The sequence below is a fragment of the Citrus sinensis genome, chromosome 3, assembly GCF_022201045.2.
Source record: "Citrus sinensis cultivar Valencia sweet orange chromosome 3, DVS_A1.0, whole genome shotgun sequence".
In the NCBI taxonomy this organism is placed as follows: Eukaryota; Viridiplantae; Streptophyta; class Magnoliopsida; order Sapindales; family Rutaceae; genus Citrus; species Citrus sinensis.
In genome coordinates this window covers 34,849,191-34,864,646 of record NC_068558.1, presented here as the reverse complement: position 1 = coordinate 34,864,646, position 15,456 = coordinate 34,849,191, and the positions used below count along the sequence as shown (strand labels likewise).

The window sequence follows — 15,456 nt, the reverse complement described above, 5'->3', positions numbered from 1 at the left end:
TTTTTTTTTTTGTGATGAATCACTTTGAGACACTAAAAATTTCAGAAGTACTTTTCTAATAAGTACGTGGGCACGCCTTATCAAAAATTTTCTTCTGACCAAAATAAGCAAACACATTAAATTTCAGAAGTACTTTTCTAATAAGTACATGGGCACGCCTTAAAACTTTGAGACATTAAAAATTACAGAAGTACTTATTAGCTAAGACGTGGGCACGCCTTATCAAAAATTTTCTTCTGACCAAAATAAGCAAACTCATTTTTTTCATTTTTTTTAAAGAAGATAAAACAAAAACCAAAATAAACAAATCATTTGGGTTGCCTCCTAAAAAGCGCCTTTGTTTTATGTCTTTGGCTAGACACATTTATGTATCAATCTCCATAAATAGGATTCTCGAGAGCCAATTCCTCCACAATATTCACCGAAAAACCTTCGTAAAAAGGTTTTAAATGATGACCATTAACCTTAAAGGCTTTATTAGAGATTGGACTCCGAATCTCAACTGCACCATGAGGAAAAACATTAGTAACAATAAAAGGTCCTACCCAACGAGAACGTAATTTACCAGGAAAAAGTTTAAGTTTAGAGTGAAAGAGAAGAACTTTTTGACCAACAGAGAACTCCTTTCTCAAAATCATTCTGTCATGAAATGTCTTCGTCTTTTCCTTGTAAAATCGCGAACTCTCGTAGGATTCATTTCTACTCTCCTCCAACTCTTGCAGCTGCAACTTCCTCTGCTTTCCCGCTTCATCCATCCGCATATTGCATTGCTTAACCGCCCAGTATGCTCTGTGCTCAAGTTCTACAGGTAAATGACAAGGCTTAACAAATACTAAACGATAAGGAGACATACCTATGGGAGTTTTGTAAGCGGTGCGATACGCCCATAATGCATCATCTAATCGCAAACTCCAATCCTTTCGATTTGGACTAACTGTCTTTTTAAGAATAGACTTGATTTCTCTGTTTGATATCTCAGCTTGTCCACTTGTCTGTGGATGATAGGCGGTAGACACTCGGTGGGTAACATGATATCTTTTGAACAGAGCTTCCACCACTCGATTACAGAAATGAGTGCCTCTATCACTTATCATCGCTCTCGGTACACCAAACCTGGCAAAAATATTAGACTTGACAAAATCTACAACAACTTTAGCATTGTCAGTCCGGGTGGCCTTAGCCTCTACCCACTTAGAAACGTAATCCACTGCTAAAAGAATGTAAGAATTGCCAAAAGATGAGGGAAAAGGTCCCATAAAATCAATGCCCCACACATCGAATATTTCACATACAAGAATAAGGGTAAGTGGCATTTGATATCTATGACTTAAATTACCAGTCTTTTGACAACTCTCACACGACTTACAAAACATATATGAATCACGAAATAAAGTAGGCCAAAATAAACCACATTCTAACACCTTGGATGCTGTCCTTTTGGGACCAAAATGACCACCACATGCATATGAGTGACAAAATTGAAGAATAGAAGGAATTTCAAACTCAGATACGCACCTTCTGATGACTTGGTCAGAGCAATGTTTCCACAAGTAAGGGTCATCCCAAACATAGTATTTAGCATCGCTCTTAATTTTATCCTTTTGAGCCCTCGTCAAATCACTAGGTAGTGTTCTTGTAACTAAGTAATTGACAATGTCAGCGTACCAAGGAACCATACCTTGAGTTACAAAGAGATGCTCATCTGGAAAATCATCTTTCAAAGGTGCTGCTTCTTCACTCGTGGTCAATCTACTAAGGTGGTCTGCAACTAAGTTTTCTGTTCCTTTCTTGTCACGGATCTCCAAGTTGAATTCTTGAAGCAATAGGATCCAGCGGATAAGTCTCGGTTTCGCTTCCTTCTTGGCGAGCAAATATCTGAGAGCTGCGTGGTCAGAAAAAACAATCACTTTAGTACCCAATAAATATGAACGGAATTTTTCTAAAGCAAAAACAATAGCTAAAAGTTCTTTTTCCGTTGTTGAGTAATTGCACTGAGCACTATCAAGTGTTCTTGATGCGTAATATATCACATGAGCAGCTCTTCCAACCCTTTGTCTGAGAACAGCACCAACAGCATAATTACTGGCGTCGCACATTATCTCAAAAGGGAGGCTCCAGTCTGGTGGCTGTATAATTGGAGCTGAAGTCAACAACTCCTTAAGTTTATCAAATGCTACCTTGCATGCTTCATTAAAATCAAACATCACATCTTTCTAAAGAAGCTTGCATAAAGGCTGAGCTATCTTCGAAAAATCCTTGATAAATCGTCTATAGAAACCTGCATGACCAAGGAAAGAACGAACTTCCCGTACACATGTGGGATAAGGTAAAGATTTAATAACATCTATTTTAGCTTTATCTACCTCAATTCCTCTAGCAGAGACTACATGACCCAAAATAATGCCTTGATCTACCATAAAATGACATTTTTCATAATTCAAGACAAGGTTTGTTTCAATGCATCTTTCAAGCACTTTCTTCAGATTATAGAGACAATCATCGAAAGAATCAGCATAGACTGTAAAATCGTCCATAAATACCTCTATAGTGTTTTCTACATAGTCTGAAAAAATACTGACCATGCACCTCTGAAAAGTGGCGGGAGCGTTACAAAGACCAAATGGCATATGTCGGTACGCAAAGGTTCCAAAAGGACATGTGAAGGTAGTCTTCTCCTGATCCTCAGGCGCAACTGGTATCTGATGAAAACCTGAATAGCCATCAAGACAACAAAAGTGAGATTTTCCTGCCAACCTTTCAAGCATCTGATCAATAAAAGGAATAGGAAAATGATCCTTCCTAGTGAGTGAATTAAGCTTTCTAAAATCAATACAAACCCTCCACCCATTCTGAACTCGGGTAGGAACTAACTCACCATAAGAATTCTCAACAATTGTTATACCAGTTTTCTTTGGTACCACTTGTACCGGACTTACCCATTTGCTATCCGAAATTGGATAGATTATACCTGCATCAAGAAGTTTTAGAATTTCTTTCTTCACTACTTCCATCATGAGTGGATTCAAACGGCGTTGAGCTTGAATTGAAGGTTTGGCATCTTCCTCCAGCAGTATTCTATGCATGCACGTGGACAGACTTATCCCTTTAATATCTGCAATTGTCCACCCAATAGCCTTTTTGTAATCTCGTAGCACTCTAATAAGTTTCTCTTCCTCTAAAGTACTAAGCTTTGAAGAGATGATCACCGGAAGTGTCTCATCATCTCCTAAAAACATGTACTTTAGATGACTAGGCAATGGTTTAAGCTCTATTTTTGGTGCCTGCAAAATAGATGGAAGAAGTTTTGCATTAGATGAAGGTAATTCATTATTAGACATATGATGAGTTAAAGTTCTCAAAGAATTTAATTCATAAATTGTCTCTTGCAATACAGAATTTAAAACAAACTCATTTTCATCCTTTTGCAATCCTTTGAGGCCCAAACTGTTATTTAAAGCAGCTACCAATGAATCTTCAACATCCAAATAAAAAACTTCCTGCACTATAGGGTTAATAACATCCATAGAAAATACCGAATGTTCCTCACTGGGATATTTCATGGCATCATACATATTAAACTCTATAACCTCTCCATCAAACTCCATAGTAAGAGTCCCTTTATGTACATCAATTTTAGTTCTAGCAGTCTTAAGAAAAGGTCTTCCTAGCAAAATTGGGACAGAATTAGAGGAGTTATCATCTTCCATATCAAGTACATAAAAATCAACAGGAAAAACCAACTCATTAACTTGTACTAAGACATCTTCTAATACCCCATCAGGATATGCATTAGACCTATCAGCTAGTTGAATTATCACGCCAGTTTCTTTTAATGTACCAATATTCAAAGACGAATAAATAGAACGAGGCATGACATTAATAGAAGCTCCTAGATCTAACATAGCCTTCTCAACTCTAACACTACCAATTTTGCAAGGGATAGTAAACATACCTGGATCTTTGCACTTGGGAGGTAATTTCTTTTGGAGAACTGCTGAAACATTCTCCCCCATATGAACTCTTTCATCTCCTCTTAATTTTCTCTTGGAGGTGCACAGTTCCTTAAGAAATTTAGCATATCGAGGTATTTGTTTTATAGCATCTAATAAGGGAATATTTACCTCAACCTTGCGAAATGTCTCAAGGATGTCTTTCTCTTGTTCCTCCTTCTTGGATTTTGCAAACCGGCTTGGAAAAGGAGGAGGTATCACAATAGGTAGGGGTTTCGCTCTGGTGGGTTGCGCATCCTGAGATTTAGGCATCAATTCATTCTTTTCAAGCTCATCTTCTACATGCTCTGTCACTTTCTTACTAGGCTCTTGCAACTCCTTCCCACTTCTAAGGATGACGGCACTAGCGTTTTGCTTTGGATTCACCTCAGATTGTGAAGGCAATTTCCCAGATACTTGAGACTCTAGACGGCTCATCGTAGTTGCCAATTGACTCACTTGGTTTTCCAAGTTTTGAATGCTTGCTGTAGTTGCCTGCTGAAATTGTTGAGTGTTAGTCGCAAGTGATTTAACAATTTCTTCAAGAGATATACCTGACTTGGAGTTTGACTGTGGAGGTGTTGGTTGTCTTGGTGGATACTGTAGTGGGAATCCTGACGGCCTAACTCCATAGCTGAAGTTGGGATGATCCTTCCATCCCGGATTGTATGTTTGTGCATAAGGATCATACCTTCTCTGAGGCATGCCTGCAAATCCTCCAACTGCATTGGCTTGTTCAGCGGGTTCTTCTTGAAGTGTAGGACACATATCAGTTGAATGACCAATATTGTAACAAATGCCACAAGTCTTCACCTGTTGCACATTACCTACAACAAACTTTTCCACAAGAGAAGTAAGTTTATCTAAACATTGTTCAACAGAAGAAATATTTACCTCATTCACCGTTCTTGAAGTGGCATCTTGTCTGCTGCCAAATTGTTGTGCATTGGCACCCATATTTGAGATCAACTCCCTTGCTTGAGTAGGGGTCTTGTTCACCAACACGCCTCTACTAGCAGCATCTATCATACTCCTATCCATCAATGACAGTCCTTCGTAAAAATATTGAATAAGAAGTTGATCAGAAATCTGATGCTGAGGACAGCTGGTACACAATTGTTTGAATCGCTCCCAATACTCATACAAAGTCTCCCCAGGAAGTTGTCTGATCCCACAAATATCTTTTCTGATGTTGGCAGCTCTTGAAGTAGGAAAGTACTTCTCAAGGAACTGCTTCTTCAAACCATTCCACGTTGTAATCGATCCAGGAGGCAAGTAGTATAACCAATCTTTAGCTAGCCCATCTACAGAGAACGGAAAAGCACGCAGCTTAATCTGCTCTTCAGTCACGCCTTATGGCCTCATACTTGAGCACACAACATGAAACTCCTTAAGATGTTTATGAGGATCTTCACCTGCAAAACCATGAAACTTGGGTAATAAATGAATAAGACCAGACTTTAATTCAAAATTTACCTCCAAATCTACATATTGAATGCAGAGTGGTTGTTGATTCAAGTCTGGTTCAGCTAACTCTCTAAGAGTTCTTTCTACAGGTGCAGGTCTATCCATCACTTGTTCTTCTGAATCGCTAGATGATTCAACTAAATCAGGTACTGTATCTATTTCAGAAAGCAAAGGCGACAATGATCGTTGTTTAGCTCGCTTCGTCTGCTGTCTCAGCTGGCGAGCTGTCTTCTCAATTTCAGGATCAAACGAAAGTGTACATGTACGAGAAGAACGAACCATACACCAAGTAAAACGTAAAAAGGATTAAATAAATGACACCAATCCCCGGCAACGGCGCCAAAATTTGATGGGTGTCGAAGCCAACAAAAATAAATTCCTACTCTAAATAAATTGTGTATAGTGATTGAGCAGGGTCGTGTCCACAGAGATCGGTAATTAATTAAATCCTTTTGAAACGTAAAACGTAAAATGGGGGAATTGTTGACAATAATAAAAATTAAATTAAAATAACAAGAATGCAAATTAAAGTTGTAATTCAAATTAGAGAAAGCTCTGGTTGAAGGAATTAACTCAGCTTGATTCGACTACTGATCATTGATTCAAATATAGATTATTATTACTCATGAATAGACCGGTTATAGCTACTGAGACCCTCTAATAGCCAATCTCTCCTTAACTAGTCGATAACCAAGGTACGACTGTTGGTTATTTCCCTAATCAATAGACAACCCTAGATACGATCATAGAATTTAATCAATTGACAGCCTGAAAAACCAGAGAGACCCAAATCCTAATCAACACATATGATGATTCATTTAAATTAGATTGTTTATTCTCACAACACAACTCTCTGCTATGTTATTTGTCACAAGCATTAAATTCTTCATACGATGAATCCTTTAATTGACAATAGATTAAGTTGATAATTAAATAGTGGCCAATTACCTAATTAACAAACATAATCATGAAACTAATTCAGAGAATAAACAAATACCCAAAAAGTAATAAAACAATTAAAGTACAAGAAAGATCTCACATTAGTGATGAATCAAAGCTTCGTTATCCTTCAACCAGAAAAATAGGTTTAGTTCTTCATAGAGAGGAGAGAAAAATTAAATCTAGGGTTTCTTTCTTTTTCTCCAATCCAAAAATCCCCCCTTTTTCATAATAGATTCCTCCCTTAAATACTCTCTCTCTCTTCTCTTTTAGAATTCTATTTAAAATAAAATACTAATATCTGAAATATTAAATTCGTAATTACAAAAATAACTAAAAATACAAAACACGTTAAACTAAAAACTGCAGGTCCGCAGTTGACAGCACGCGCCCACGCCTTATCAACAAAGTTCTTCTGACGCTCATAATTTCTCCAAGAGAACAATCCTTCTTAAACATCATCTTTTAGCTCAATTTTATCATCAATCAATAGAATTGCACCTACAAAAGTAAAACACAAGTAAAACATTATTATTAAGTGCAAAACATCGATATTAAGGGAAGTAAACAATGCAAAACTAGTGCATAAATTGCACTCTAACATGTACATATGTTAAAATATTATTTGTTAGTGGTTTCATATTAGATTATGAAGACCTAAAACATCACGCTAGAATTTCTCCTGTCCAAAAGTTTTTCATAATTAAAAAATGAATTATTTTTTACAAATTTTAATCTTATCCTATGGTCATGTTTGTTCAAAATTCAAAGAAAACCTTAACAACTTGCTATGTGGCACAATAATAAGTCTTAAACTCTTAATGTCTTATAGTAAAAGATAAAATCCATTAAATCTAATATTAAAATATAATAAATCACAAAAAAAGAAAAACCCTCTACCAAATGGCAGAACTCAATCAGTGGACTGGAATCCACATTAATTTTGTCCTGGGGCCACACGTTGATACTTGATAAGGAAACATTTTTTTTTCTATTTTTTTTATTCTTTTTGGCTTTTTGCCATGGGGACCTCTGGAGAAGTGGAGATACAGCCGTTTAAAAGAAAATTTACACACACTTTGCAATTTGCATACACTTTATCTAATCCAAAAGACAAACACAGCAAACGTAAGGGATTGATTCATTTTCATTCTGGCAATAACAACATGAACGTGCATGTCCTTTATAAAACAAGGACATTTCTCTTTCACTCTTGTCACCTTGCTAACTAAGATATTTCTTTCCCACCTTCCTTGTCCTCTCTCATTCATTCATCCATTCATTTCAACCAACAAAAAAAAAAACTACTATAGAATTAAATTCAAATGATTCAAAATTAAAAATTAACATAAAGCATAAAATTAAAATTAACACAAAGTTTAAATTTAATAGTCTCCATCCAAAGCGCAATGTCTAATTCTAAAATCTAAACATTAATCTTTAGAACACAAAATTAAACATAATTAAATAGTTTCCATTTTCCAAAACACAAATGACAAAGTTCCAAAATCCAAAACACAACAAAGTTTAAATGTAAATCTAGATCAACTTCCTCCACGACTCCACCGTTCCTCGCAAGCACTTTGACAACTTTTAACTTCAATTTCTTCTACTCCAAGTTGAAGAATTGAAGCATATATCCCCTAGGAAAAAATTGAAAAAATAATAGATAATCGTTTAACTACTTTCTTTAAGCCACATTACAAATAAAGGGACATTAAACACAAACACATATGCCCAATTCATGTGTGTACTTGATTAAATATAAGAAAAAAAATTAAGTCAATTGTGGCTTATTTCATGGCATTCATCATCAAGTAAATTTAATAATAATCCTAATTCCTAGGTAAAACCATTCCAACAATTTCAATGTGTCTAAAATAAATGAAACAATTATAAATTAAAACTATAACAACTATTGTCTATTATTATAGTGTAAATTACAACCTAAACATATAATATGAAATTATAAATAATAATATATATTAAGAATTACCTTTCAAATATCCATAACACCCATATCAGCGCTCACTGTTTCCACCGTTGAAGCTTGTGATCTTACAAACTCTATAAAATGTCAAAAAAAAAATGAAATTAGTAACTTAAGTACATGTAGATGCTATTTATAAAGTTATAATACATCTTAACTTTATAAAGTATGAGAAAAATATTACCTTCTTGTAGCTCCATATGAAATATCTGCTCTTTAATATCTTCCTGAAGGTTGTAGACAGGATTAGCAAAAAGTTTAGCTTGTAACCAATTTTCGGTACATATCAATGCCTCAACCATACAAGGGGTCAAAGAACTCCGATATTCGTCAATGACGCGACGCCCTGTGCTAAAGGCAGATTCAGATGCCACTGTGGAAACAGGAACAGCGAGGACATTCCTTGCAATTTTCTCTAATATTGGATACTTCAATCCATTAACCTTCCACCAAAGCAAAACATTGAGCTTAAGATTGCTTGGATCTTCAACTGGGTCACTCAAATATCGTTCCACCTCAGATACTACTCTCTTGCCCTCATTCTGAACAAACACTTTCTGAGCATACCCAAAGAAAGGGCGAGAAACTCGGAAAATGTCATCACCATCACCACTAGGACCCTCCGGCAAACCAACCTCAGTTGTAAAATAAGGAGAATAACTTGTACCACCATAGCTGCCGCTAGGAACACTCTCACTACACATCGATGGTGTGGAACTAGAGCACATTGCACTGTATGCATCATAAAGCTCATTCAACAAATCTTTCACTGCTTTGGTCATTTCTTCAACTTTCCAACCATCATTGGCAAAAATGATCTCAAAAATATGTTTGGCAAAGTCCATTTTAGCTCGTGGATCAAGAATAGAGGCAACAATCAACATTTTATTTATCTTCCCTGAAGACTCCCAATATTTATCAAAATTTTCCCTCATTTGATAAGCCATAGCCACCACCCAAGGATCTCTACTTCCCTCTAATGCAGTCAATGAGCTCTCAATTAAGCCAATGGTATCATAACAAAGATTAGAAGTCACACTCAAAGAAGCAGAAAATAACAATGTGGCATCATAAAATACCTTCAAAAACTTCACAATTCGCCCTGCACTCTCCCAATCCTCAGGTTCAGGCGGGCCCACCCTCTTAACGTTATTTTCTTTCTCGATAAAATATGCCTCATACGGTTTATCCACCTCTACCATTCTATCAAATGCTGCTTGAAACTTCAACGCAGTCATCAACATTAAATAGGTGGAATTCCACCTATTAGGACAATCCAAAACAACCGTTCCATTTGGACATTTCACTTGTTGAGCACACTGTTTAAATGCCTGTAGCCTCGTTGTGGAGGATCTCACATACTTCACAGCATTTCGGATGGCGGCAACACTAGCATGCAATTCATTCAACCCCGAAACAACAATCAAGTTCAAAATATGTGCACAACAACGCACATGCATATACTGACCCGCCAATACAATTGCATCATCATTCCTCCAACCAAGTAATTGCATAGTCACATAATTAACAGCAACATCATTTGTACTGGCATTATCAACAGTTATTGCAAACAACCTCTCTATCCCCCAATCTTGTAAACAAGCTACAATCTTTTTACCGATCGTTTTCCCTCTATGATCTTCAATCACACTGAAACTAATCATCCTTCTGTTCAAACACCAGTCACTATCAATAAAATGAGTTGTGATCACCATGTAGCTCATGTTTTGAACAGAAGTTCATAAATCAGTGGTAAGAGACACTCGCTGTTTGTTATTGCAAATCAAACTCTTCAACATTATCTTTTCTTCCAAAAATAAATCTATAACATCCCTACCAACAGTTCTCCGAGATGGCATAACAAACTGTGGAATAGCTACACTACAGAAATGCCTGAACCCTTTGTTATCCACAAAACTAAATGGCAACTCACCCATAATGATCATTTTGGTGACTGCCCTTCTACAAGCGTCTTGACTCCACCCTTTAGCCAAAACCATATTACTTGCATTTCCTTCCCCACCCTCAGTTGTCAAGTTTTGTTGACTTCCCTCTTGTTGTTCCCGGAATGTCTTGTATGCAAGGCAAGCCAGTATATGATTTCTCATATTTGTAATCCCATCACGCCTTGAATGACATTGATATTGTCTACCACAATAGTTGCACTTGCATTTGTTTGGATTGTCCTCGAGCAAAGTAAAATGATTCCACGTCGCAGATCTTTTCTTCATCGCTGGTCTTTTCCGCTTTGCCTTTTGAGTTCCTTCCATTTGAACACTTTGATTGTCATCATCACTCATTGAATTCGATCTTGAGTGTCCAGACATCTAAACATACAAATAAATAATTATTAATCATTAATTCATAAATTAAAACACAAAAAGACTATTAAAAAAATCTACTTAATAGTTAGTATTACAAATTGATTCAAATAATTGTTAATTTAATTTTATGAAACTTTTTGAAATCGATATTTCCAATTTTCCACCATAATGTTTATATATGATCAAGAATTCAAGATGCATATTCCATAAAAGAAAACCAAGAAATTAAAGTAATTATTTAATTTATAAATCTAATTATTCATTGGCCAAAATAATATAATATTAATTACATATCCGTATCTTAAATTCTTAATTCTTATTATGCCCACATTATATGTACTTAACCACTTAATATTTATTTATTGGTTAATGGTTATCATGCAATTAATTAAATTGATTAATTATTTGTTGAAGTTGAAACTTGAAACTACTACAATTATATTGGTTAATTTTTTGTTGAAGTTGAAACTATTCTACAAATACACATATCATATGACATATATAATTATAATTTATATTGTAACATAATATTTAATTTTAATTTTTAATCTAACATTACTATTCATACAAAAAATCAATTATTAATAAGTAACAGAAAATTAATGCTGGATTATTTTCATTTTATTGATAACATTTAACAATATATAATTAACATTTCTCAAATAACATATAAAAAATAACAATTATAATTAATCATTAATGCATATATAACTATATATTATATACAGATATACCATCACTTAAACAAGTTCAAAAGCCGGATTTGCTGATTTGGTTTGGGCTTCAAGAGTTCAAGTTCCAACTTCCAAATCCAAACTTTCAACTTCCAAAACAGAGAGTGAAGAGACCTTTTGAGTTTTGAGACTGGAGGAGCCGTGACCCGTGAGGCGTGACCGTGAGGGTGTGGTGGCCGGATGTCAACACTCAACAGCCGTGACCCGTGAATGCCAATGGTGGAGACTCGAGTGGATCGGAGGCAGCTTGCCGGGTGGATCTTCAATCGAACTGAGTGATGGTGGAGTGGAGGATTCAAGGCTCGGATCCGACGCTTGGTTGCAACAGATCTGTAGATCGGGTCACGATCTTCGCGAATCAGCTTCGGCTTCGGTTGGGGTCGTTCTCGGCAGCGGTTGCTGCGTGTGGTGGCCGGTTGAAGGTAGCTCCGTGAACTGTGCGTGTGTGTTTGCTACTTTGCTGTGTGTGGTGAGCGACGGAGGCCGTGAGGCGTGAATGGGTGTGGTGGGTTGACTGCTTGTGCTTGACGGCTTGAGTGCTGGTTTCAGTGATTTGTGTGTGACAGTGAGGGTTTGTGATATCGTGAGGCAGTGACTGGTGAGTGTTTGAGTGAGTGAGGGTTTGTGACCAAAATGAGACTTTGTTTTGCTTGTGTTCTTTTCTTTTCTTGTGAATTATTGAATTGTTTTGTTGCGATGAGGTGAATACTTTGTGAATTACTGAATACTGAATTGTGAATTACTGTAAAATGCAAATTCGTGAGTCTGTGTAACACTGTGAAGTCTGTGATGTGTGATCTGTAGATTCTGTATTCTGTGAGTAAGTGAGTTACTCGTGTGAGTGTGTATTTGTATTTTGTATTCTGTTACTGATTTGTATTTGCCAAATTTTTTTTCTCAACCCGATCGGGTTTTCGGATCGGATCGGGTTTCACCCGATCCGATCATGATCCGATCGGGTTGAGACAATTTCACCCGATCGGGTTTTGTTCACCACCCGATCCGATCCGAACCCGAAATTTTTCGGATCAGATCGGGTCGGATCGGGTCGGGTCGGATATTTTGCCCACCCCTAAAGGAAACAAGGTACTTAAGTGGGACTATTTGGTCCCCACCTCTTTCTTGGGAATTTTCCTAGTACTTATTCATGTGACCAGATGCATGAAGGCTTTTTTATCCCTTAAAACTAAAATAAGCATTCTATTATTAAAATACTAAAAAAATTAAATAATAATAAAATTAAGATTTTTGCGCAAAAGGACTAAATGATGATAATTTAATTATTTGGAGAATATGATGATTAGGAGCTTCAACAACTTTTCGATTCTAATCCTTATGTTAAATAATCATGTTTGGTTCTTGTGTTTGCGAAAAAATTAAATATATGTAAGAACCATGCTAGTTAACTTTTTTTTGTTGTGGCTATAAGAAATGACATCTTCAAAGAATATTGTGGCCGAATTGAACAAAGGAGAAAAATTAAATGGTGACAATTATGATATTTGGCACCAAATAGTTCAATATGTTCTCGAGGAGCAAGAGACTCTTGAGACTCTCCAAAACACAATAATTGAGCCTGAGGAGCCTGAAAGCAGTCCTACTGAACAATACCATAAGGATCTTAAAGCTTATCAGTCCTAGAAAAAAAAAACAGTAATGCTCACACTACGATGCTGAGTTGTATGCAAGATGACCTTATGTGGGAGTTCGAAGAGTACCATATAGCTCATGAAATGTGGCTTGCCTTGAAAGAAAAGTTTGGTGGTATTTCGACCACTAAACTAAGAGAGGTCAACATCAAGTTTGACTCCTTCATAAAGCGCCTTGAAAAGAGCATAAGGCAGCATTTAATCAAGATGTCGAACATGATACGTGAATTGAAAAATGCTGAACATGTATTGACTGATGAGTAACAGGGTCAGGTAGTCATACGATCCCTTCTTGATAATTGGGAACATATGAGAGTTAATATGACCCATAATGATAACATTAAGACATTTAATGATATCAAGCGTCATTTGAAACTAGAAGATGATCACCTAGAGGCTGCTAAAACTTCTAGTCAACTCTATATGGCTAACTCTAAGCAGCAAAAAACTTCGGCTTTAAGCACAAAAGAGGAAGCAATACTTTCCAAAGGGAAAAGAGAAATTTGCCAGCTCAAGGGAAGCCTAATAATGGACAGCCATGAGAGAAAGCGCGCTGAACATATGAAAGACAAGACTAAAATGAATTGTTACAATTGTGGTAATTGGGTCACTTCACTCGTGAATGCACTAAGCCGAAAAAGGTACAACTCATCTCCACAAATTTATGTTGTAACTATGTGACAAGTTCTGTTTTTCTAACCGAATCTCGTCCTTTGTGGACTGTAGACTCAAGAGTAATAGATGACATAGCTAGAGAGCGTGTAGCGTTTGTGGAGTATCATTGGATTAGTCAAGGAACAAAATGGATATACGTGGGTAACAATTCAAGGGTTGAAACCAAAGGAATTGGCACTTGCAAGTTAGAGTTGTGTGGTGGCCGAACACTTTATCTCCACGATGTTCTTTATGCTCTAGACATCCAACGAAACTTAGTCTTTGTTACTGTTCTTCTTAAGATGGGATATCAATTACAATTTTACGGTGTTAGTTTAAAGATCGTTCTTAATTCAACTCTAGTTGCTACTGGTTATTTGTTGAAAGGTTTTATTGTTTTGGATACTAATTATAATTATTCCAATAATAGTTGTTTTTCAATAAATGTTTCTTCCAATGTGGATGTGAATACTTGGCATGCTAGACTAGGACATATAGGGCAAGAAATAATGAATAGATTAACTAAAGAAGACCTATTAGGCTCACTCGCTAATATTGACTTGCCCATTTGTGAAAGTTGTCTAGTTGAAAAAACAATTAGAAAGTCATTTGGTAAAGTTACTAGAGATGAAAGTCTATTGCAAATAGTCCATTTTGACATCTGTGGATCAATGAGTGTGAGGGCTAGACATGAAGCCATGTAATTTATCATATTCATTGATGACTACTCATGTTTTGATCATATTTATTTGAGTTCTCATAAATTTGAGGTATTAGATTGCTTTAAATCATACTTGAATTTAATAGAGAATCAATTAGCCAAAAGGATCAAAGTCCTAAGAACGAACCATGGACGTGAATACATTTCAGAGTAGGTCAAGGAACTATGTAATAATAAAGGTATTGAGAGACAATTAATTATTCCAAGGACTCCACAACAAAATGGTGTTGTGGAAAGAAGGAATAAAACATTACTTGAGATGGTTAGGTCTATGATGGCGCAAGCAAATCTTCTAGTTTCTTGCTAGGGGGATGCATTATTGACTGCCACTTATGTACTTAATCGAGTTTCGAGTAAGTCGGTAAGTTCCACTCCATATGAGCTATGGACATCTAGAAAACCTAATCTTACTCATTTGCGTCCCTGGGGGTCTGCAGCGTATGTTCACAACCCATCTCATAAACATGGGAAGTACCAATTAGTACCAACAACCAACAAATATATCTTAGGCGCGTCCTATACAATACGCTATATGCTATAGTTCAAGTTGATATAATGTCTTCGCTCTCTTCTTTGGTTTTAATCAAATTAGTACCAATTAGTACCATAAGATTGATTACTAATGCAATTATAGATGATGATTTGTTTAAGATTGATTTTTTATCCATGCGTTCCTTATCAATTTTGAAAATAAATTTTCTATTTAATTAACCTAGTTGCAGAATTAATATGTCAAAGCATCAGTTACTAATACAGTGCAATATTACCATGTGTGTTATATCTCACTTTCTACGCTGAATTTGAAGTGAGCGAGGATAAATTGACAATGTCCTTTTTTTATCAGAGCATTATTGATTTATTAATCATTTAATTTTTTTTGTCTTTTTAAATAACTGTTATTATTATTTTTTTTCCTCTTACCTGATGCTTATTTGATGTTTATCTTTTATCTTTCTCGGACTTTTCAGATGAATCCAGGATATGATGAA

General features: G+C 36.0%; 1 protein-coding gene and 1 non-coding gene across 2 annotated transcripts; one reads left to right on the top strand and one right to left on the bottom strand.

The window, feature by feature from the left end:
* Positions 1-5,076: 5,076 nt before the first annotated feature.
* Positions 5,077-5,183, top strand: LOC112496857 (small nucleolar RNA R71). Its single transcript, XR_003063449.2, has one exon. It is a non-coding gene; the product is annotated as a small nucleolar RNA R71 (small nucleolar RNA).
* A 4,941-nt stretch (positions 5,184-10,124) lies between these two features.
* On the bottom strand, positions 10,125-10,712 carry LOC127900780 (zinc finger BED domain-containing protein RICESLEEPER 4-like). The gene has a single exon (XM_052436003.1). The coding sequence runs from the start codon at positions 10,710-10,712 to the stop codon at positions 10,125-10,127; it is 588 nt and encodes a 195-aa protein (XP_052291963.1).
* Between the last annotated feature and the right edge of the window lie 4,744 nt (positions 10,713-15,456).